Here is a 25,493-nt window from a genome sequence, read left to right on the forward strand (position 1 = left end):
GGGTGGACTTTCCCACGACCTGACCTACAAAAATCCTCTGTGTGTGCGTGTGATGATGCGGGAAATAACTAGCGCGCTTACTGGCTGTTCTATCAGGCTGCCTGGCTGGCTGTTGCTCCGTGTGAATTCCTCCCACCGCCAAGTCGTTTTTGTGGTTTATTTCGCATTTAGGTCCCAGGTAACATTATGAAGTTTTAATACGATCAATCGGACCTATTATCAAGTTAGTGTATCAACTTTTGAACGAACTGCGCCCAGTAGTTTCCCAGCAATAAGCTGTTAACCCTTTCATGACGGGCCACGAGTTTACTCGGGTCCCACACACTGCTCTACTGGACGGGCCACGAGTATACTCGGGTCCGACGGAGTGTTCCAGTTCCTTTCCCATTCCGATTTTTCACAGTGGCCAAAGGGAAATAACTGCGCTAAACTTCCTGCTGAAGCCTCGTGGGATGTTGTCGGCACATGTTTGTGGATTTGCAATCGTTTTTTCTATACTTTTGAAGGAAATATGGCAGAAAAGCCGGCACGTCAACTTCGTCGTACATTCACTACACATGAAGCGATTCAGGAACTGTTTCTAAACAGTGATAGCGATGGAGATTCGGACTTTGTTGTTGATGAAGCAGACCGAAGTGAGTCGAGTGACGATGAAGATTTCTTTGTTCCACAACCAAGTACATCTACTGAGCGATTTTGTGGTCGTACATACGGTACAACGTACCCCACCCCAACCCCAGAGCAGAGGTGTGGGCGTGGTCCAAGGTGAGAGAGTGTCTCTGCATTTATAAAGAACATTACTGTTACAATGTACAGTACAATGTTGTGTGTGGTGGGGGTTTGTGTGTGTGTATGTGTGGTGTTTTGTGTGGTGTTTTTTGTGTGTGTGTGTGTGTATTTTTTGGCAATTTTTTAAAACGTGGTACCCATTTTTGACAAAATATCAGGAATTAATTCAGTCCAGGGAGAGTAACTCTATCAGAAAAATACAGTCATGAAAGGGTTAAGTCGAGACAGGCACACACACACACACACACACAATTAAAGTCTGTTGAGCCCAAGTACTAGCGTACTCGGGGATAATAATCTACATTCTGAAACCCCCCTTCCCTCAAAACTAGTCAAGTTGTGCATTACAACACTACATTCATTCTGCACTATTTCCTAAGATTTGGCTTTGCTGTGCTTTACCAATTTTATTTTAGCTCACCTACCTGCAAAATTTGTCTCCTCCTGGCGATGTAGGTTTCACCTGTTCCTCCCACAAGGCTAGCTCCGCCCACTTGCCTGTCATGGTCGCCTTGATGAATTTGACTCAGCCGCGACCTGTCAGGAAAAACAACAACATATGATGCTTAACAGATGCATTATACATAATTTTTTTTGGTTAAGTAGCACTTTTGAAATATATACTATCATCTGTTTGACACAAATAGCAGCCATACAAGATAGACAGATATAAAATGTTGAAAAGGTGTTTTCATTGTTATTTAATACATTGTAAATGCTTAGAATTTCATGTCAGGTGCAAAATGCTAAAAACTATGTGTGTTTTTCTCTCTCTACGAAACAGAGGGACTCAAGAATTCTGAACTACGGTGGAACCCCCCTTTTAAGACCTAAAAAAAACTGAGAAAATCAGGTCTTAAAAAGAAGGGAGTCTTAAAATGGAGGTGAATTTACAGACAGTGTGAACAGAAAAGCTGAAAAAGCAAGGTCTTAAAAAGGAGGGAGTCTTAAAATGGAGGTGAATTTACAGACAGTGTGACCAGAAAAGCTGAAAAAGCAAGGTCTTAAAAAGGAGGGAGTCTTAAAATGGAGGTGAATTTACAGACAGTGTGAACAGAAAAGCTGAAAAAGCAAGATCTTAAAAAGGAGGGAGTCTTAAAATGGAGGTGAATTTACAGACAGTGTGAACAGAAAAGCTGAAAAAGCAAGGTTTTAAAAAGGAGGGAGTCTTAAAATGGAGGTGAATTTACAGACAGTGTGACCAGAAAAGCTGAAAAAGCAAGGTCTTAAAAAGGAGGGAGTCTTAAAATGGAGGTGAATTTACAGACAGTGTGAACAGAAAAGCTGAAAAAGCAAGGTCTTAAAAAGGAGGGAGTCTTAAAATGGAGGTGAATTTACAGACAGTGTGACCAGAAAAGCTGAAAAAGCAAGGTCTTAAAAAGGAGGGAGTCTTAAAATGGAGGTGAATTTACAGACAGTGTGAACAGAAAAGCTGAAAAAGCAAGGTCTTAAAAAGGAGGGAGTCTTAAAATGGAGGTGAATTTACAGACAGTGTGACCAGAAAAGCTGAAAAAGCAAGGTCTTAAAAAGGAGGGAGTCTTAAAATGGAGGTGAATTTACAGACAGTGTGAACAGAAAAGCTGAAAAAGCAAGGTCTTAAAAAGGAGGGAGTCTTAAAATGGAGGTGAATTTACAGACAGTGTGAACAGAAAAGCTGAAAAAGCAAGGTCTTAAAAAGGAGGGAGTCTTAAAATGGAGGTGAATTTACAGACGTGTGAACAGAAAAGCTGAAAAAGCAAGGTCTTAAAAAGGAGGGAGTCTTAAAATGGAGGTGAATTTACAGACAGTGTGAACAGAAAAGCTGAAAAAGCAAGGTCTTAAAAAGGAGGGAGTCTTAAAATGGAGGTGAATTTACAGACAGTGTGAACAGAAAAGCTGAAAAAGCAAGGTCTTAAAAAGGAGGGAGTCTTAAAATGGAGGTGAATTTACAGACAGTGTGAACAGAAAAGCTGAAAAAGCAAGGTCTTAAAAAGGAGGGAGTCTTAAAATGGAGGTGAATTTACAGACAGTGTGAACAGAAAAGCTGAAAAAGCAAGGTCTTAAAAAGGAGGGAGTCTTAAAATGGAGGTGAATTTACAGACAGTGTGACCAGAAAAGCTGAAAAAGCAAGGTCTTAAAAAGGAGGGAGTCTTAAAATGGAGGTGAATTTACAGACAGTGTGAACAGAAAAGCTGAAAAAGCAAGGTCTTAAAAAGGAGGGAGTCTTAAAATGGAGGTGAATTTACAGACAGTGTGACCAGAAAAGCTGAAAAAGCAAGGTCTTAAAAAGGAGGGAGTCTTAAAATGGAGGTGAATTTACAGACAGTGTGAACAGAAAAGCTGAAAAAGCAAGGTCTTAAAAAGGAGGGAGTCTTAAAATGGAGGTGAATTTACAGACAGTGTGACCAGAAAAGCTGAAAAAGCAAGGTCTTAAAAAGGAGGGAGTCTTAAAATGGAGGTGAATTTACAGACAGTGTGAACAGAAAAGCTGAAAAAGCAAGGTCTTAAAAAGGAGGGAGTCTTAAAATGGAGGTGAATTTACAGACAGTGTGAACAGAAAAGCTGAAAAAGCAAGGTCTTAAAAAGGAGGGAGTCTTAAAATGGAGGTGAATTTACAGACGTGTGAACAGAAAAGCTGAAAAAGCAAGGTCTTAAAAAGGAGGGAGTCTTAAAATGGAGGTGAATTTACAGACAGTGTGAACAGAAAAGCTGAAAAAGCAAGGTCTTAAAAAGGAGGGAGTCTTAAAATGGAGGTGAATTTACAGACAGTGTGAACAGAAAAGCTGAAAAAGCAAGGTCTTAAAAAGGAGGGAGTCTTAAAATGGAGGTGAATTTACAGACAGTGTGAACAGAAAAGCTGAAAAAGCAAGGTCTTAAAAAGGAGGGAGTCTTAAAATGGAGGTGAATTTACAGACAGTGTGAACAGAAAAGCTGAAAAAGCAATGTCTTAAAAAGGAGGGAGTCTTAAAATGGAGGTGAATTTACAGACAGTGTGAACAGAAAAGCTGAAAAAGCAAGATCTTAAAAAGGAGGGAGTCTTAAAATGGAGGTGAATTTACAGACAGTGTGACCAGAAAAGCTGAAAAAGCAAGGTCTTAAAAAGGAGGGAGTCTTAAAATGGAGGTGAATTTACAGACGTGTGAACAGAAAAGCTGAAAAAGCAAGATCTTAAAAAGGAGGGAGTCTTAAAATGGAGGTGAATTTACAGACAGTGTGAACAGAAAAGCTGAAAAAGCAAGGTCTTAAAAAGGAGGGAGTCTTAAAATGGAGGTGAATTTACAGACAGTGTAAACAGAAAAGCTGAAAAAGCAAGGTCTTAAAAAGGAGGGAGTCTTAAAATGGAGGTGAATTTACAGACAGTGTGAACAGAAAAGCTGAAAAAGCAAGGTCTTAAAAAGGAGGGAGTCTTAAAATGGAGGTGAATTTACAGACAGTGTGAACAGAAAAGCTGAAAAAGCAAGGTTTTAAAAAGGAGGGAGTCTTAAAATGGAGGTGAATTTACAGACAGTGTGAACAGAAAAGCTGAAAAAGCAAGGTCTTAAAAAGGAGGGAGTCTTAAAATGGAGGTGAATTTACAGACAGTGTGAACAGAAAAGCTGAAAAAGCAAGGTCTTAAAAAGGAGGGAGTCTTAAAATGGAGGTGAATTTACAGACAGTGTGAACAGAAAAGCTGAAAAAGCAAGGACTTAAAAAGGAGGGAGTCTTAAAATGGAGGTGAATTTACAGACAGTGTGAACAGAAAAGCTGAAAAAGCAAGGTCTTAAAAAGGAGGGAGTCTTAAAATGGAGGTGAATTTACAGACAGTGTGAACAGAAAAGCTGAAAAAGCAAGGTCTTAAAAAGGAGGGAGTCTTAAAATGGAGGTGAATTTACAGACAGTGTGAACAGAAAAGCTGAAAAAGCAAGGTCTTAAAAAGGAGGGAGTCTTAAAATGGAGGTGAATTTACAGACAGTGTGAACAGAAAAGCTGAAAAAGCAAGGTCTTAAAAAGGAGGGAGTCTTAAAATGGAGGTGAATTTACAGACAGTGTGAACAGAAAAGCTGAAAAAGCAAGGTCATAAAAAGGAGGAAGTTTTAAATGAGGGGGTCTTAAAAGGGGGGTTCCACTGTAAAGTGAAAGTTTTGCAAACCAGTCTCCTAGCTCCTTGGAGAATAACAAGCATCAAAATGAACAAGTGAACCTAATCCTAAAATGTTTGTTATCATTGATTGCAACATTCTTCATCTCGTTTGGTACAAATATGAACAAGAACTTGACTGAACACCCTTTCTTCAGATATCACACCCTCTACAGGGGTCGACACTAACTTATTTGGCCTGGGGCCACACTGGCCCCAGAGATGGAAATTGCTGGGGCGGAAAACAAAAATCTGGGGCCCACTCTCAGTATTCACGTGCGGCAATGCATTGTCTGTTTTTCTTCATCGTACTGAAGCCAGGGAAATTATTTCAACCATTTGACATTGACATTACTCCACCCTGTTCTTCATATTCATTTCCATGTCTTTTTACACCAGGGATGTGTCGCCACATTTTGCGTTTGGCATTTGAAGGCGATACTTATCTCTCACGCTAAAGAAGCGCAATCTGGGAGTTATTTCCCTTGCGGCATTGTCCTTCGACGATTTCAATGTTTTTTTTTCTTGACTGCGGCATTGATCGTAACGTAAATTTCAGTGACGACTTTGACTGGCGATTTTTAGTGATTGGCTCTGTCATTAGAATTTTCGGTTTGTCATTGTTGGAATTTATCCTGGGGTGGAGTGGGCCCCAAGCTTCGGCAATGTTTGGGGCGGAACACAAAACTCTGGGGCGTTCCGCCCCCCGCCCCCGCTAGTGTCGAACCCTGCTCTTGGCTCTTCATAAATACAAACAAATCAGTCTAATACATTACCTTACAAATGGAATTTCTGCCAGCGCTACCTGCAGTTTAGCTTCTTTGGTGCGAGCATGGTCCTTGAATATTTGTAAGACAATGGTGTACCTGCAGCAGAAGAAAATACATGTATAAGCCAATTTATCAGCTAAGAGTGAAAGGCTACGCACACTTCAAGTAATAACAGGTACGTTATACAAAATGTAAAGGTTCACTGACAATCAAATGAAGAAAGAAAGATACAAACAAATGATCCTGTTCTGTCAAGTTTGTATGGGCTGTGGAGGAGTTGCTTCCCCTTCTTTACAACAAAATCACTGAGGCAAGCCTACAATGTCACGTGTAGCTTACTTCAGTGTTTCTATAAAAAAGCAAGGAAAAACAAGGGGAAACAACTCTTCCACGACCAACAAAAAGCAGACAGATTATTTCCGGATTCATCTCTTCCCTTCCAACGTGGAGCACATCTGCTTTTGGCATGCTTGGGGGGCATAACAAATCTAAATTCACAGACACAATCACAGCCAGTCATATGAACACATACACAGACACAGAACCACACAATACTTTCCTCCTCCCACCTCCCTGCTCCTCCGCCACCCAAACCCCCGCCCACCAGAGCTGCAAATATATTCTGTTGCCCACCTGTCAAACACTGGCACTTTCCAGGCTTTGTGAAGCTCCGCCAGCTGACCGCCTGACAAAAGGTCTGTGCCTAGAACCACGGCGCTAATGTCCTGACAGTCGCCAATCTCTCGCTTCAGTTGCCTGAAGGTGCCTGACCCAAACATCTGCAGACTGTCAATCTGCTTCACTGGGACAATTTTCTGTTTGCAAGAACACAAAAATTACCAAAACTTAAAATAACGAAAGTGGGCACCTGAAGATAGCAATGTTGTTTGCTTGAAGTTTTGTTATAAAACTCAGAAGCAAACATGCAGTCCACTCAGTATAAAATACAGCACACAGAAAACATGAACGCTGTTATTCGAATCTATGTGTTTGTTCTCACTCAAATGCAATGCATTTTCAGTTCCATCGAGGGAGCCTGCATACCAAGAGTCCATGTTGGTGAGCTAAAACACACACACACACACTCACACACACATACAAAGTTATGAGTTTAAAAAATACACACAAAAAGAAATTAAAAATTTTAGTAATAAATTTTCATTTGATTAATATACTTACCCAACTCACATATAGCAATTAACCCTGGTTCAGTGCTGGTATCGCTGTACGCGTCCCCTTGGTAACAAGAAAGACGCCTCTAAAAAAGAGTGACCGAGACCCGTAAGGGTGTCTAGGCCAGCCCGGAAACGAGGCTGCCTTCCGTATGCGCGCGCATACTCCGCCATATGCATCATTCTAAAACGAAGCCCAACTCACTTCTTTTTTAGACATATATAACCCCACAGCGGGGAGGCGGGAGGGAATAAACGATGTGAGTTGGGTAAGTATATTAATCAAATGAAAATTTATTACTAAAATTTTTAATTAAATTACATATCTTACCCAACTCACATATAGCAGATTGCTACTAAAGGTTGGAGGGCACTTTACCCAAATAGGAATCGAGATTTTGTCCTGCCTCTACCCGAGCAGGTAACCCAGAAACGCATCCTGTCTCAAGGCATAGAAATCCCTGAGAAAGACATCAATGAAGAACATTTCAAGAAAGCCAGTAAGCCGACTCAAGAACTTCCGCCAGGAGATTAAAATGAAGATCAACCAGAGTGGAAGCCCAATCTTTTGCCTCATGAGGCCTGGCTGTAGTAAAGGGCAAGACTGCCCTGACATTCCCTGCCTGACTCTGCCACCAGCCAAGAGCTTGCCTAGCTATGGTGGAGACCCACTTGGCTAACGAGACTTTCGACATATCTCTAAACCGTACCATGATGAAAGAGATAAAAAGAAGTTTCTGAGTCTCCAAACGAGAGTGCACAGTCCGAAACAGAAATCTGCTGAGGGCTCTAACAGGACAAAAATGTACATCAGGATCTCCAAGAGCAATAAACTTGCTCAAGAGAGGAAAGTTGAGTCCGCGCCACCCGAAGAGAGAGGACTGACTGCTCCCCCCCCCTTTTAATTCCTTGCCAACACTTGAAGGCATGCCTAAACAATGTGGCAGTCTATAAAGCTAAGGTTGACTTAAGTAAGTCATTACCTCCACCAAAGTCGATAGAAAAACTTTCTATCCTTAACCAGTGTTTAACGTCGTTTCTAACCGTTCAGGGTTAAAAAGCGACGGAGTTGAAAGATAAGAACAAGAGCTGTTAGAATCAATAATCTGAAAAGATCCATGCAAGCTAGAAAAATCATTGAACTCGAAATGATCAAAAGGCTAAATATGGCTCTGGAGGAGCCAGAATATTGCTAAAAGGTTTAAAATGTGAACAAAGCTGGATTCTCCAAATTCTGCTTACTTGCCAGAAAATTTGAAGGAACCCTAAGAACCATAGATCAGTCTTTCTCCAAAAAGCTGTCCATAGCAAACCTAGCCAGAAAAAACCTTCTGCATAGAACACAGAAACTCTGAACCAAATCCAGAGTTGAGGCAGAAGCCCCTAAGTATCTCAAGTGAACCCTTAGAGCAGACATACAAGTAAATCCAATGTGAGAAAGCAAAGAGGCCACGTCTACAGACGCAAGCCCAATAACAACATGTTTAACACCGAGCCCGGACTAATCCGTAGGCTTAAAACAAAGGTGGCCACTGCACCCGGTGTTCACAGGCGGTCACCCATCCAAGAACTAACCGGGCCCGACGTTGCTTAACTTCGATGAAAGGACGAGAACCGGTGCTTACAACGTGGAGTGGCCGTTGGCCGGCAAAATGGGGGTTCCGGAATAGTCACCAGTGTAGTAAACAAACTGGAAGCGGACTTGTCTACCGGCTTAGCGGGTAAAACAATCAACACATCAAAAGATTTTTAGCAAGAGAATCTACAACAGAAACGGACATAGACCGGATTGTTTAGACTTCCTAAAAGCTTTCTAAGGAGAAAAGGGCACAGCAGCTACCTATTAAGAAGCTGCCCTCTTCTTAGCATTGTCAGCCATGACGGAAAAACGACTCACGAAAAAATTTCTGAGAAACATCGCAAGTCCAAAATACGGCCAACAAAACTGCCAACATCAAGCAAAATACAAGGAACGACCTCACCTCAACATAGTTGTGAAGTCCAGATGACAAGAAGAGACCAAGAGGAACGAAACAAAGTCAAAAAGACTAAGTAACAACGGCTGAAACAGCCAGAGCGTACATAAAATGCGACCAGTCCCACTGACGCTGAGTTTTTAGAATGATGCATATGGCGGAGTATGCGCGCGCATACGGAAGGCAGCCTCGTTTCCGGGCTGGCCTAGACACCCTTACGGGTCTCGGTCACTCTTTTTTAGAGGCGTCTTTCTTGTTACCAAGGGGACGCGTACAGCGATACCAGCACTGAACCAGGGTTAATTGCTATATGTGAGTTGGGTAAGATATGTAATTTAATTACCTGTCTAACAACCTTCCACCTGGGTAGAGTGGACACCAAGGCGCAGGTCTCCACAAGCTGCAGCTCAGGGGTGGTTTTGCTGGCTCTCTTTGGCCCGGACTTTATAGCTGAAACAAAAGATTTTACATGTAAAACTTTCAACATTTTAGCAGCATGAGATGTCTGCCTTTGTTCTGTTCACAGCTAATAAATTGCCACAATCAATGTAACAGGAATTTTATAAATTGTAAGCACTTGTTGCATTTCCATGATGACTGATTTGTACAGTGACCCTACAGTTTTTAACTGATCTGTACACTAACTGTACTGTTGTTAACTGAACTATTATGTAAGAAATGTTAAGTCCTTTGTACTGGAAACTTGCATTCTCCCAGTAAGGTCATATATTGTACTACGATGCAAGCCCCTGGAGCAATTTTTTGATTAGTGCTTTTGTGAACAAGAAACAATTAACAAGTGGCTCTATCCCATCTCCCCCCTTTCCCCTATCCCATCTCCCCCCTTTCCCCGTCACGATATAACCTTGAATGGTTGAAAACGACGTTAAACACCAAAGAAAGAAAGAAAGAACTGAACTATCCAGGCGAAGTGGCGCAGTGGTTAGACGTCGGCCTCCTAATCGGGAGGTCGTGAGTTCGAATCCCGGTCGCTGCCGCCTGGTGGGTTAAGAGTGGAGATTTTTCCGACATCCCAGGTCAACTTATGTGCAGACCTGCTAGTGACTTAACCCCCTTCGTGTGTACACGTAAGCACAAGACCAAGTGCGCACAGAAAAGATCCTGTAATCCATGTCGGAGTTCGGTGGGTTATGGAAACACGAAAATACCCAGCATGCCTACCCAATGAAAGCGGAGTGAAGCTGACTATGCTCTCAGAGTATAGTGTGGGGAACCCAAATGGGCAAACAAGCTCACACGTCACCAGAATTTCTGGAACGCTGAAGAAGAAGAACTATGCAGTAACTGTACTGTTGATCATTGATCTGCACAGTAACCCTATTGTTGTTAACTGATCTACACAGTAACTCCATTGTTGTTAACTGATCTGTGCAGTAACTGTACTGTTGTTAACTGAACTATGCAGTAACCGTACTGTTGATCATTGATTTGTACAGTTATTTTACAGTAACTGTACTGTTGTTAACTGATTTGTACTATTGTTTTCAAACTTACCTGGCTGAATAACCAGTACCTGATGTCCTGCATCCGGAATGGAGCAAATCTCTCGCAGGAAAGGGACCTCTGTATCGTTGTCACCATCCAGAATAGCTTCCTCTCTATCTCCTCCACCAGAGCCATCTACATCAACAAGAGTATATTAATATTTATAAAATATAAGAGCAACAGCACCAATCTTTTATCTCACTATGCCACAGCTTCTCACAGCTAGGGTTACATTTTCTTGTATTCTTTTGCAATTATAAAAAACACTGAGTTTGACTATTCATTCACAATTACAGTAGTATTTAATACTCATGTTACTCAACATAGAAAATGAAAAGAATCGTACTAAATGGAGCAAAAAAGAATACTGCAAATACAAGAGCAGGCCAATACATTTTGAGAGAAATCATTGAAGCTGGCCAAGATAATGCACTTCTTAAAAGATTTCATGATCACAAGATCACACAATTGTAATTTGTATTCAACTCGGTGTATAGAAACATGAGGAATAAAACTAATTTAGCTTGGTGAGATTGTAAGAACGTATACAGAAAATAATTAAACTAGCATTTATTCTCATCTGGTCTTCAGTTTTCTTACCAATGTGGAATGCTCTGAAGTTAGCTTTGAGAACCTGAAACCTATTACAACAGCTTTCGGCTCCAAAAGATGATACTGAGGATATCGAGAATGACTGATGGGGGAGTTTTGTACTTCCATCCAGTCCACTGAAGCCTGACAGTAGCAGCTGTTTTCTTCGAAATGCCTGCAGTCTGCAGTATGAAGCTTGAAATGACTGCGTGCATTGAAAGATCCTGCGTAGTCCCATTGTGAAAAACCTGAAACAGTGAAAGGAAAATAAAAATAACAAGAAGAGCAAACGCTCGATCGAGTCACTTTCGCAGTTCTGAATATTATATGAGGCATCAGATGGACAGGAAGAAATTGCTATTCACAACACAATGCATACCTGAAGAATTCAAGACATACCTGTGACCTTGAAAAAGGTCAAAGGTCACCAAAGCAGACGTCAAAGTGTAGAGGTCACTGGGAGTCACGTTCACATAAAATTTGAGCCCGGTCACTTTTATAGTTTCCGAGAAAAGCCCAACGTTAAGTTGTGTGTTGCCGAACAGAAAAGGCTAGTTATCTCCCTTGTTTTTCTGATAACGTTCGTAAAAGGCTACAGATGTAAATACTTTGATGTAAAGAATAATCCTACAAAGTTTCAATCACATCCGATGAACTTTGTCAAAGATATAAAATGTCTAATTTTTCCTTTGACGCTGACCTGTGACCTTGAAAAAGGTCAAAGGTCAACGAAACCATCGTTAAAGTGTAGAGGTCATTGGAGGTCACGACTAAACAAAATATGAGCCCGATCGCTTTGATAGTTTCCGAGAAAAGTCCAACGTTAAGGTGGTGTCTACGGACGGCCGGCCGGACGGCCGGCCGGCCGGCCGGACAGACTAACACTGACCGATTACATAGAGTCACTTTTTCTCAAGTGACTCAAAAACTATAAAAATGTATACGTTTAAGTGTGGAGTTTAAATACCCATTTAGGTCCGTTAGGAAATGTGTTTCCCAGGCATACTCCTGCTTCACACACATACACACACACAGACGTTAGAGTATAACACACACACACATGTACTCCAGGGTTTAACCTGGGACTGGGAGAAAAAGGCAATGGGACATTTGTCCCCCTCAACTACATTCTGATGGGACATTGTCGAAGAAACGCCAAAGAGACCTGTACGCGTTTTTCATAAATGATGCAAAATGGTGCCATCCAAAATTAGCCGCTATATCGTGTTATCCATGTGTGTGTGTGTGTGTGTGTGTGTGTGTGTGTGTGTGTGTGTGTAATCCGATGTAAAGTGTACATTTGGTGGCGTAGCGGTACGTAATCTCAATGCGCCCTTTGACGCACTGAAGGGAATTGTGATGGGACATTTTCAGATTTAATGCGCCAATGGCACAAGGCGCACTAGTAAATGAAACGTTGTGTACTCACACACAGGGCTATGCCCCCATAATAATATATACTCGCTAGCTCATATACACAGGCTTAATTCAAACAATTTCAACAAAAAGTGGTAATATTCAAGTTTAGTATCACAAATTGGGAAAGCTATTGAAAGTTACTAAACTTTGCAGAGGGAGAGAACCATGCCAAACCATTGTTAATAATTGTAAGACTAGAAATTCGTTCCATTCTTCATGTCCAAGGGACGGATCTAGAGAGTTCTTCGGGACACTTACATTATACAGTTCTAGCAGTTTTGTCACTCGTGTTGCCGTGTCATCGCAAAACACCACACACACTGACACAGTGCAAACACCTCTGTTGCTTTTAGTTTCACTTTGACTGTAAAACCATTCGTCGCAAGTTTCGATCGCCCGCCGACAGGCAACTGATGACATACACATACAGGGTGACCCCCAAAAAAGAGTACCCAAACAAAATTGAATAACTTTGTCAATTTTAACTTTTTTTTCTTTCTTTTTGAGGTGAGTCAAGCTAATCCACTGCATGGTTGGATGAAATAAAAGCTGTTCTCACAATGAACTATACTAATGATCAACGGACGTTTTGCATAGAGATCTATTTTCGCACAAAATCATAGAGATGTGCAAGTACAGTTCCAGAGACACTTCGGTCAGCGCGATTTCTATCTTTGGGGGTTCCTGAAAGACAACATCTACAGGAACAACCCACAGACAATCACAGAACTCATGAGAGCCATCACAACAACCATTCGCGGAATCTCGCAACAGGAGTGTGTGCGGGTGATTGATAACTTTGCGCGGCGAGTTCAAGTTTGCCTGCAGCGGCGTTTGGAGCATGTTCTGTAGAATGAGCATAACTTTCCTGAAAGACAAGCTAGAACGCTAAAATTTTCTGTGCAAATCATGCAGAGGCTACTTGTGTGTGTAAATACATTTTATGAAGATTGCTTTATTTTTGTTCAATTTATGACTTTTTGTTTGGGTACTCTTTTTTTTTGGGTCACCCTGTACAATTCAATTCAATTCAATTCAATAAACTTTATTAATCTCTAAAAGAGAAATTGCATTGCTGAGCTTTTGTGTCCGTAATAAAACATACATAAAACATTCAAAAATAAACATTTGTTCTTTGTCATTCATACATTCTTGTGTTCTTATACATTTCTTCAATTCATGCATCATTATTCTATCATAATTATGTACATACATTTATTCTCTTTTAACAGTCTGTCTTCAAACGCATCTCAGAGAGGAAGGCTAGAGGTTTGTGTTGTGCCATAGGTAAAATCATGTACAGAGAACAAATAATAACTTCAAAGAGCTTTCTCAACATACACACTCCGCCGACTTACCTGTAGCTGCTATCCGGATGGTTTCTACATCTATGATCTATCTTGGCACATGAAGCTTAAGCGACAGGACATCTTGAACACGCGGCCAGTACAACTGGCCTTGACACGGAACGATTCAAGGGGGGCAATCTCAGTCATCTGAAAGAGGGAAATCCAAACGCAATCCGCCTTGTTCGATTTTATGGGCTTGGACGATAGAGAAAAATAAGAAAAGCAAAAGCTGGAGTCCAGTCTGGATGAAACTGCTATCATGAACGCAGAATTGATTTTTTCTGAGTTTTTTTTTTAGCCGTAAGCGCCATTTCTCATTTCGAATTTCTCATAACTGCTGTTCACCGCAGTGAAACCAACAAAGGGGCCTCACTCTGGAAGAGTTTCCTGCTCCGATAAACATGGCGCTTACGGCTAAAAAAAACTCAGAAAAAAATCAATTCTGCATTCTTGATAGCAGTTTCGTCCAGACTTGACTCCAGCTTTTGCTTTTCTTATTTTTCTCTATCGTCCAAGCCCATAAAATCGAACAAGGCGGATTGCGTTTGGATTTCCCTCTTTCAGATGACTGAGATTGCCCCCCTTGAATCGTTCCGTGTCAAGGCCAGTTGTACTGGCCGCGTGTTCAAGATGGCGACAGGACGCCATTTCGGTATTTCCGCTTCCGGTTTATCGGATGTAAACACTGTGTGTGTGGACGGCTGATGCACAAATAAAATCCACACTAAATGCTTCACATTGAAATAAAGGATGCACTTTTGTGTAGGAAAGCACGTGAGTTTCTGTGTACTGATGCAAATATGTATGGAGTTATGAGAGATGTACCTGACTCTCCTACCGAAAGCCGCGTGCCGTCGTCATGTTTAAAATTCGCGAGCATATATTTTTGTCTTCTTATACTGACTGTGCTTGCAAAGAAACAAAAAAAGGTGAGTTTTGAAATGAAGACAGATAGAAAGTATGACCATAACAAATGAAAGTTGCCAAACATTTTCAAAAGTAGACATGCACGCAATTTTTTAGTCAGACCACAGGTGGAAGGTATCGTCCACTGGACTACTACTATCACAGAAAGACTACTTTCTGTGATAGTAGTAGTCCAGTGGACGATACCTTCCGCCTGTGGTCAGACATGACACATTTTGGAACTAGAAGTTACAACATGCTCGGGCACACCAACATCATGCTATTCACTACAAGCAAAAACGCTCCCTTTCTCTTTAGGCAAGTGATTCACAGAGCGCGGCGCGCTGTGCAGCGCGGCGATTCACAGAGCGCGGCGTGTTGTGCAGCGCAGCGATTCGAAGAGCGCGGCTATTGCTCTCACCAGCGCAGATTGTTGACGCGCTTCAAGTTATTTTTGTACATGTATGATTATCAGCAACATTTTTAACAACAATTGATTGCACCTACCTCTATTATATGATCTCAAGTGAATCTATACACCAGTTAACAGTTCCAGCGCTTACATGGAATGAAGAAGGAACCCGAAAGAGGAGAAAAAACAAACACTCGAAAAAAACTATCTGCGCATGCGTTCAAATCAACCAGAAAAACAAGAAAAATCGCGTATTTGTGTGCCCGATGTAATCCTTAGAACCTTTACACTCTTTCTTTGGACACTCAAAAGCAACTTCAGGGCTGCAAGACTACAAAATTGCACTTTCTGCAGACTGAATATACGTGTTCTAATCAACCGGGGAAAAAAACCACGAAAAAAACGATCTGCGCATGCACGAATTCCAAAATGGCTGCTGAAGTGTTAACTGGTGTCACACCGATTAACAGCGGTTCTGCGGCACTGTACTCGGATACTGTTGTAAACTTTGCGATTGTGAAGAAAATGTAACAGCAGAATACATCGCGCGTCGTGAATCGCAGCGTTCCTCGTAGCGCCGCGCGTTGTAAATCGCAACGCTGCACAACGCGCCGCGCGCTGCGAATCCACTTTGTTCTCTTTAAGGCTTATAAATTTTTGGCAATATTGTATTACTTCATCAAGGAAGAGTACATGAAGTTCACACACACACACACGCAAGCACACGCAAGCACATACACTCACAAGCACATCGATCTACTCACACACACACACACACACACTGAGTCACAGTAATTAACTCGCAACTATATAGCTGTTTCAATTCGATCAGAGAGATTTTAATCTGGCCGCTCAGTTCATGAAACCAGTACACAAGTTTAAAGGCGATAAATCTTCAACAGAAATGAGCATATTTGACATGCAGCATCTATATATATATACGACTAGTGTCTGTGTGTCTGTCTGTGTATCTGTCTGTGTGTCTGTGCGCGATGCACGGCCAAAGTTCTCGATGGATCTGCTTCAAATTTGGTGGGCATATTCAAGTAGACCCGGGACACGACACAACCTGGTCGATATTTCAACACGTGCTCTCAGCGCGCAGCGCGGAACCGATTTTGGTTCCACCTCAGCTATTTTGGTTCCACCTCAGCTTACCCGGGCCCCCATACCGACACACCATAGCCGCTACACCACATCACAACGCCAAAGTTCTCGGTGGATCTTTTTCAAATTTGGACACCGTATTCAGCTACACCCCGGACACAATATCATCGATGAAATATTTCAACACGTGCTCTCAGCGCGCAGCGCTGAACTCATTTTCGTTTTTGTGTTCATTTCACCATTATAAGTAACTCTTCCTTATCTTCTCCAGTGTTTGGCGTTTATCTCCCTTCCTTCGTGTGGCTTTCCCGTTCAGTTGTAAGTTACTACACTGCGCTGTCCACTGCGCTGAGCGTCTTCGGATATTCCCGGCGTTCTGTTACTGTTACCTATTTTTAGAAGGTCAACGCAGTGTACAGAACGTAAATTGGACCCGTAAATTATCCTCACTGTAAAAGTGCAAAGGTCGAATCAATTTATAGCCACGCGAAAAATACACTGTCATCTATCTCTCTATAGATACGGCTTCTCTGTGTTTGTGTGTGTGTGTGTGTGAGTGTGTGTGTCTCTATGTAAGCAACACCTGTGCATTCTTCAGTTCTGTTTGTGATGTGGTCTGGCGGCTTTTGTGTAATTTTATGTACTGGCCTTCCTTTGAGAAGCCATAACTTGCTCAGTCCTGTTTGAGTGGAGTTCGCCTCCAAAGGTGATTAACACGGTTACATTCGTCGACAAGGATGGGACTCGATATGGTCAGGAATGGCATTATGGCCACTGAATCATTTTCGTGCTGTTCCCATTCCACGAATCTGGGAGGGACCTAAGCTTGGCGGGTCCATAGTTCGGCGTACGGCTCTAAGTACTTCTTCCCGGCGAAGCCGTCTACCCGGCGAAGCGGGTATTCATTCTAGTAAATGCAATATATCTATAACACGCTCATATAATAAGTGGGGTTCAAGCACTATACATAAATAAGCATGTGCCATGTCAGGAAAGTCTTCACAAAGAAGGCACCCACACATTAGTGTACTGATTATCGCAAACCGACCAGATATACTATTGTCATATACAAAGGTTTATTTGACATGACACCAGTGTAATACACTTTTATAAAGACACTGATCTTCGAACAAAACACTGAGTATGAATAGTTCACATGCTCTTTTGTTTATAAATGTATTTCTCATGCAGACTAACGTATGCAAACTCTCTCTCTCTGGAGCATGTACTCTATCTCTCCCTCTCTATCTTTCACACACACACACACACACACACACACACACACACACACACACACACACACACACACACACCATGTATACTTGTTTTTTTAGCTTCTATCAAAGAGCTAGCAGGCCAAACAGTATGGCTTCACAGTTACTGAGCTAATAGAATTGCTTGTGTTCATCCTATACACACTCCACACATTGTAAAGCTTGCAGGGAAAATTTCACTGCATAAAAATGAGATTGTAATGTAATAAATGACTATATTAGTATATATATCACAAGCTCACTGGCAGAGTCGGGAAGTAGTCTCACAAAAAGTGAATAACTGAATTTATTATGGTGGAATAATACCATGTTCCAGGGCTGTAGACCTTAATTTGTTAAAATATGTTCTCCCCTATGTAATCTTGAAAGCAAAAATATCAATCTGAGGCAATGTATTCTGTATTCATTTGTTTAGTAGAACGGAGATTTTATGTTTATCATCTACATACGAGAAGCCTGTTGAATATACACTGTGTTTGATTGTGGTTAACTTGTAAAGTTGCATACGTTTTTTGTTGTGACATGACTATTTTGCGAGGAGGTTTTGCACGTTGTTCACAGTGTTGATAACCAATGAGTGTTTGGTATCAAATGATGCGTCGAAGAATTTCCATTTTATTGATGTATTTCTTTATAACGGTTCTGATGTAGTTTTCTTAGTACAGGAGTTTTTGTGTATTTTTGAGGGATTTTAACTGTAGCTTCTGTGGAGGCTGACACTGACAGCAGCCTCGAAACTCTTCCCCTCCCTCCCCATTTTGTTCTGTGATCCCAGAGCGACGTTTTCATTGGTTCCTTAGCTGTGACGTCAGGGACAGTCATGGAAGGTAAATAAGCTGTTGGTTTTTGAGGTTCGGGGGAGTCTTGGCAACCAACCTGGCTTAAGTGTCTAAATGGTGTATGTATACCGGACTTCCCACTTCGAGTTACAGCATTGCTTCTGTGCCTGTGGAAAAGGTTGTGGGAGGGTCCCAACCTTAGTACCGAACGGTTGTGGGAGGGTCCGAACCTAGTATTGAAGTATTTGTTGTCATCTCTAAGTTGTCCTCCGGAGTCTTGGCAACCAACCTGGCTTAAGTGTCTAAATGGTACACCGGACTCCGCCCTGTGGACTGAACTAACAGGGATAAAAACAAACGTTCCGCAGTCCCAGGTTACCACACGGCGAGTAAAGTGGCGTCGCTTTACTCTTTTACTTTATTTTTACTCAGGCCCCGAACCCCTGCCCAAATGTTCAGCCAATTTAGGACTTAGAATATTTTTTTCAGTAGCGTATTTTGCGAAGGGTACCTACGGGTCATGCCCAAATTTTCAGCCATTTTAGGACTTAGAATATTTTTGTCAGTAGTAGGAAAATTACAGGAATAGAGTGAACCAATGTACAGATATACTTTCTGAAAAGAACCTACGCCTTGTATTGAGTTGTTTTTATGATTTGTTTTGATTCAATACAATTTTGAACTTCACCTGCCTCTTCTTGAGCTTATATATTCTGTGTGTCTGTTTGTCCTGTCGTGTGATTGCCATCCTGATAAATGATCTTCAAACACGTATAACATCTAAGACACAGACACAGACAGTTAGAGTTAATGTGAAGCTCGTCTCACTCTCGGCTTTACAAATGGTGTCAGAAACGTGAAGCTAAGACCGCTCGGCTTTACATACATTATGGTCAAATGTGGTGTCTGATGAAAACATTGGTGGCTGCTGCTACCACTGCCACACTGATGTAAGGTCTACAGCCCTGGCTAAAAACCAACAAATTATGACCCGCCTAAGATACCTTTCATACCTGGTTGGCTCGTGGAGATACATTTTTAGGCCCGAGCACGGCCCAGTCAAAGTCCCAAAGAGGCGCTGGTCAAGTGCAACGATGACTGCACCCACCACAGCAACAAGGCCGCACACGTTGCTGCAAGTCTGCATAGGGTAGTTCATACAGCCAGCTGTGCAGATGTGGTTGTAACCCAGGCGCGTGGGGTTCTGCATCAGCCGCAGTGATGCCTGGTCGAGACGAAGCAGCCCGAAGTGCTGGGTGTACCTGGCCAGAACCAGCATTAAGATCTGGAGGGGCGTTCCAACCGTTGCTGTCACAGTACTGAGTAGGTGACCACTGGGTGATCCGTCAGATCCACGGTGATCAGCACCCAGTAGCTCCCAGACCTCTGAGGCGTGGCCAGGTAGACGGAGTTTTCTTTCTTTCTTTCTTTATTTGGTGTTTAATGTCGTTTTCAACCACGAAGGTTATATCGCGACGGGGTAGACGGAGTTATCCGGGTTCTTGCCTACGTTGGCGATGAGAACCAGCCGTTCCACCTGGCTGACGTCACGGCTCCTTGTCATGCACAACAGCTCATCTGGGCTAGACAAATCATGTACTGATCCGCACCGAATATGCATACCAGCGCTCATTGGTTAATAACAGGATATTCGATGATTATTTTCCCGTGGGTAGCTTCCCTTTGCTGCACAATATTTACATATGTTTTAGACCAATGAGCGCTGGTATGCATATTCGGTGCGGATACATGATTTGTCCCCAAGTGGATTAGCGGCTCGCAAACGAAGATTCGTCCAAATGATGGTTAAAAACAACCTGCAGCGGACGGAAGCTGAAAACTAAAGGCACATAATAGTTCAAACAATCATTCAACTGTATTTATTTGACCTTACACAGACCGTCTTGAACAATATTTTTTTCCAGGAACTGAGGAAGCGACTCCAAGAACACAGAAGACTCGAACTCGAAGGTGAGTGACATACCTTCAACCTTGTAGTCTTTCTGTGATAGTAGTCCAGTGGACGATACCTTCCGCCTGTGGTCAGACGACGAAAGCAGACGAAATCCGCGCGCTTCAACCGGAAAATAAATGACTAGCCAATCACAGCCTGGCTGCGTCCTGTCGCTAGCTTCATGTTATCTTGTGGCAACATTGCGCTTGGGTTACCTGGAGGGCGCCATCTTGTCTAAAGGTACCACGCGCAAGGCTGGCTGTACTAGGTAGGAATATTAAATAATGGGGATAAATTCTTGTGCGGATAGGTTTGTTCATAATTATGGTTCTGTCGTTTTCATGAAATATCTCGCTCTTTGCAAATGTTTCTTTCTCAACAACAACAACAACAACAACAACAACAACAACAACAACAACAACAACAACAACAACAACAACAACAACAACAACAACAACAACGCAACTAAAAACTGACCAAATTGAGTTTGCAGTCTACGGTGTGCAAATAGACCAATGATCAGCAAATCATATAATCCAACAAATATTTCCAGAAGGTTCCAAACACATGCGTTTAGATTGATTACTTAATAATACATTAGAGCATTCAATTAATTTCTATTTTCAGCCGACAAAAGCAACTTGTTGTTGTGACTGTCCGAATAGAGTTTGCCTCCGAACAAAACTGATTCTAATTGAGATTAGTTATTATAGCAATTGCAGTATGATGATATTTCTGATTTTGCAATTTTTGTCTAACTTAAGTTTTCAGTCCAAAACGACTTTGAATTTAAAATAAACATACCCGGCTTTTTTGACCCTGCTTGCTTTTGTTCCAAGGTCTTCTTGTTGCGTTAGATGTAGAAATAAACGAAAGACCGTTTCAAACCATTACGATAGAAGCCTTTTAAAACAAGGCAGGAGATAGCAAATAAGGCCTTTCAGAACTATCGAAAAATAACATTGTAATTTTGTTTTACTTTCGTTATATAGCCACATGCATGCTTGACAAAAAAACTGCTGGAAGGCATTGCTAAAATAGTTTTTCCCGCTCGACTAAAAATGCGGCATGATCTTCTTGCTTAGTGCCTCCGTGATGTTGACTTGATGCTTGACAAGCACATAGACAGACGATGGGACAAATAAAAAGAAATATACAGACACAAACAAGGACACAGACAGACAGACAAACGCACGCACGCATGCACGCAATCACCCGACCATCCACACACAGATACACAAACAGACAGACAGACAGACAGACAGACAGACAGACAGACAGACACACACACACACACATACACACACACACACACACACACACACACACACACACACACACACACACACACACACACACACACGCGGGCGCGCCGACGCAGGTGCACTCAAAGACACGGAGATAAAATTCGAAACTTCACTGACAAACACACATACACACATAGGTACGCACATACAAGTGGACTTAGCGACCGACAGAGTGAAATAGACATACATACATACAGACATACAGACAGACATACAGACAGACAGACAGGCAGGCAGTCAGTCAGTCAGTCAGTCAGTCAACTTCTGACAGACAGACAGACAGGCAGACAGTCGGACAGACAGACAGACAGACAGACAGACGGACATAGACATACACACAGACGTAAACTTTTCAGCGATCGAATCACATTACCCCAACGTTTGTCTTTTTCGGTTTCCAGTTTTTTTTTAACTCGACGAGAAGCTATTAACACTTCATTATTTGCAAACAATTGGTGAGGGTCGCTTCGAAATGGAGTGGAGGGTAAGTTCAAAGAGTTGACGTTGGTATGGTTTTCATTTTAATGATTGTTCACAGTATTCACTTCGGAAGAAAACAAGGCAGATCGATCATGCATTCGATAGTTCTTTGAATGTGATTAAATGCAAATTTTTTTTATTTTTTTTATTTGTTTGTATTTGAACACTTGAACAGTTCTCTTTTATTCACCCTGAGATTTGTGCATGTTCTTGCAAACCAGACACGCTTTGGAAAGATTTGACCAGTACACCGTTACTATGAAAACAGGGTTTGAAACGGCAACAATTTTGGATAAATTAGGAATGTTGTAACTCGCTCGTGTCTTGAGTTCCAGGTGTCAATGTTTTTCAGACTTGCAGATTAGAAGGTGACCTAAAAAGTGAGAGCAGGTTTTCCGTTAAATCTATCTTGGTTTTTGTCACGAAGGTTTTATAGACATTTGATAATAATTTAATGCAAAGTTGACGTTGACTTATTGTTTTAGCATCGGTGATTACTCCCAGTATGTAGGTATTCAAAAAAGCTGTTAATACAACGTAGAGCGCTTACATCTGGCTCTGTTTATGCAATAATTACCAAGAAACTTCCCCCAATACACCTTCCAAAAATTAAATTTAAGAGGACTAATTTAGATCAAAACAAGGACAATTGACCGATCTGGTGTAACCAGAGCCAACAAATTACCCAACTACTTTCTGAAATCGCCACTTATAAAAGAAAGGCCGGCTCCTAGGGGGTTCCGGGGGCATGGCCCCCCGGACATTTTTTTTAAATAAAAATCAAGGAAAATGGAGCAATCTGGTGCAATCTGAGCCATAAGTTTTTCTTTTGTTTGTTTGTTTGTTTGTTTGTTTGCTTAACGCTCAGCCGACCACGAAGGGCCATATCAGGGTGGTGCTGCTTTGACATATAACGTGCGCCACACACAAGACAGAAGTCGCAGCACAGGCTTCATGTCTCACCCAGTCACATTCTTTGACACCGGACCAACCAGTCCTAGCACTAACCCCATAATGCCAGACGCCAGGCGGAGCAGCCACTAGATTGCCAATTTTAAAGTCTTAGGTATGACCCGGCCGGGGTTCGAACCCACGACCTCCCGATCACGGGGCGGACGCTTTACCACTAGGCCAACCGTGCCGGTCAAGTTTACCTTTATTTTCAATCTATTTTTTATTTTAATTTTTTTAATTTTAATTTTCAATTTTTTTATTTTTAGGCTGGGGGGGGGGGGGGAGGGTCCGGAAATCCCGGAAACCTCCCCTGGATCCGCCCCTGATTACAGACAACTTTGACAACCCGTTAGTGGGAAATGCGTTTCCAAAAACGGTAACCAATCACAAATAGCCAAATTGAGAAGAACTCACGAAGGTACGAAAAAATGACTCCCTCCACGAAATTTTGACTCCCCACATTTTTTACTTCCAGTAAAAGTCTCGTACGCGAAAATGGTATGCGGGCGAAGGGATGATGTATGACGGCTTACTAGTACCAAAACCTAGGGTTACCATTTTCACGTGAACATTAGTAATTAACACTGTTAATTACTAATTTTCATTTTTGCATCGTCTTCGGTCACAGTAGTCGGACATTAAGAGTCCGCACTGAGAGGCTTCAACGTCCGGCAAACATCACTCTCACATTATTTCTGAAATATCTTTTAATAGAAGGCCTTATCGAGCAAGTTATCCGACGGGAAGATGCATGTAACAGTTTTCTGCAATAGCCCTTTCCTTAACGTTGTTTTGGGTATCTTATAAAAGAATAATCGACCCCGAAAACTTTCGAATCGAAGCTGTTCGTAGCAGACGGACTTTAGATCGGTACGGCTGTGGTCTCACACTTTCACAGATATCTTTCCATACAATTCCTTATTCGACAAGTTGTCGGGCAGACATTCATACCTCATATTTGTTTCCACTAACACACTCATACATTTGCGGCTTTATAGTGTATTAGTGAAGGACAATCGATTCGAAAATGTTCGAACCGAGAGAGGAAAAATGGCGGCCGGCCGGACATATGCTAAAGGCCCGGCCACTATAGCAGATGGATCTCTTCGGTCGAGACTCACACACTTTCACAAATATCTTTCGATAGAATTCGTTATTCAACAAGTTGTCGGACAGACAGTTGTATGTCACGGTTATCTACACATGCGCTCAGCTCTTATTGTTAATTTGCATCGGATTAAAGAACTATGGACCAGAAAAGTTTCGAATCGAAGGATGTTTTGCTCTGGCCGGTGTAACAGTCGCGCATGCGCATTGGGCCCCCACAGTCACAAGAAAATTAGTAATTAACGCGTGAAAATGACTAATTTTTAGTTTTGGCGCTAGTAAGCCGTCAGGAAGCGAGCCAAAACTGAAAATTAGACATGAACACTTGAAAATTAGTTATTAACACGTGAAAATTAGTAATTGTCATAATTGTAATTTTCTCGTAAAAATTAGTAACTTTCACGGGTTAATTACTAATTTTTAGTTTTGGCGCTAGTAAGCCGTCATAATGATGCCAATATGTGATCTCGCGCAAACGAATGTCGCGCTACCCTCCCTCCACCCCTTCCACCACCAAGACTAACAGGGGACAGGGGAGTAAAAGTTGCGTACTCCTGGCGTGGGCAGTAAATTGCTCGTGTTAGGGTGGAATAATTTATTCGATTTTTATTCGTCAGGGGAGTCACATTTTCGACCAAAATGTTGACTCGGAACACACCTGTCGTTGGAAGTAATTTTCTCGTGTTATGAGGGAGTAGTTTTTTCCTAAAGGGAGTACAATTTTCGTACGATATTTTTACTCCGGAGTAAAAAGCTCGTGGGAGTAAGTTTCTCGTGTTACACCGGTTCTCCTTCTTCTTACAGGAGTTCTACTAGGCTCACATTTCATTTAGAATTAATTGCTTGAGAATTATCTCTCATCTACTGGCAACACATTTTCAACTCTACGAAAATATGTAGGTTCAAAGAATTCCATAAAGAAAAAATAAAGAAAAAAAAGAAAAAATAGAGAAAAAAAAGAAGAGTAGAATACATGTTTAACTACTCAAATATGCTGAAATGTCTAAATGGTAGGATCGACCCAAAATCGTTGATTTCACGTGTCGCAGATAATTGCCTTCCAGGCGCCGTCATTGGTTTAAACGTGTAAAATAATGATCGGCGGTTTCGTTTGAATAGCCACACATGCATTATGGATTTTCCTTCAAGAGATTTTTGCACCAATCAAAGTTCAGTTTTAAATGTTTAAGTGCATTCTTCTGTGCTGAATCACTTCATGCCTACTGCCACAGTTATTGCAATTAAAGGAATAATATCTAAGACAAAAGGCCCTCAGATTGATTCAGGCTTCCACTCACCCTACCCTCTTTCTTCTTCTTCTTCTTCTTCTTCTTCTTCTTCTTCTTCTTCTTCTTCTTCTTCAGCGTTCCAGAAATTCTGGGTTGCCCATTTGGGTTCCCCACCCTATACTCTGAGAGCATAGTCAGCTTCACTCTGCTTTCGTTGGGTAGGCATGCTGGGTATGTTCTTGTTTCCATAACCCACCGAACTCCGACATGGATTACAGGATCTTTTCCGTGCGCACTTGGTCTTGTGCTTGCGTGT

General features: G+C 41.8%; 1 protein-coding gene and 1 pseudogene across 2 annotated transcripts in view; both read right to left on the minus strand.

The window, feature by feature from the left end:
• The window catches only part of LOC138971433 (putative GTP-binding protein 6), a 30,750-nt gene extending 10,416 nt beyond the window's left edge, over positions 1 to 20,334 (minus strand). The window contains exons 1-7 of one of the 2 annotated variants that reach the window (XM_070344164.1): positions 20,138 to 20,334; positions 11,024 to 11,148; positions 10,319 to 10,444; positions 9,147 to 9,253; positions 6,289 to 6,470; positions 5,662 to 5,751; positions 1,215 to 1,326 (exon numbers count right to left, since the gene is read on the minus strand). In XM_070344164.1, the coding sequence (XP_070200265.1) occupies positions 1,215 to 1,326; positions 5,662 to 5,751; positions 6,289 to 6,470; positions 9,147 to 9,253; positions 10,319 to 10,444; positions 11,024 to 11,138 (732 nt within the window). In that variant the 5' untranslated portion in view covers positions 11,139 to 11,148; positions 20,138 to 20,334. Of the gene's footprint in view, positions 1 to 1,214; positions 1,327 to 5,661; positions 5,752 to 6,288; positions 6,471 to 9,146; positions 9,254 to 10,318; positions 10,445 to 10,909; positions 11,830 to 20,137 lie in introns of those variants that run through there. The other variant, XM_070344163.1, reaches the window with a different exon arrangement.
• LOC138972079 (5S ribosomal RNA) lies at positions 8,354 to 8,472 on the minus strand (annotated as a pseudogene).
• Positions 20,335 to 25,493: the final 5,159 nt, after the last annotated feature.

The sequence above is a fragment of the Littorina saxatilis genome, linkage group LG7 (genome assembly GCF_037325665.1).
Source record: "Littorina saxatilis isolate snail1 linkage group LG7, US_GU_Lsax_2.0, whole genome shotgun sequence".
Lineage (NCBI taxonomy): Eukaryota > Metazoa > Mollusca > Gastropoda > Littorinimorpha > Littorinidae > Littorina > Littorina saxatilis.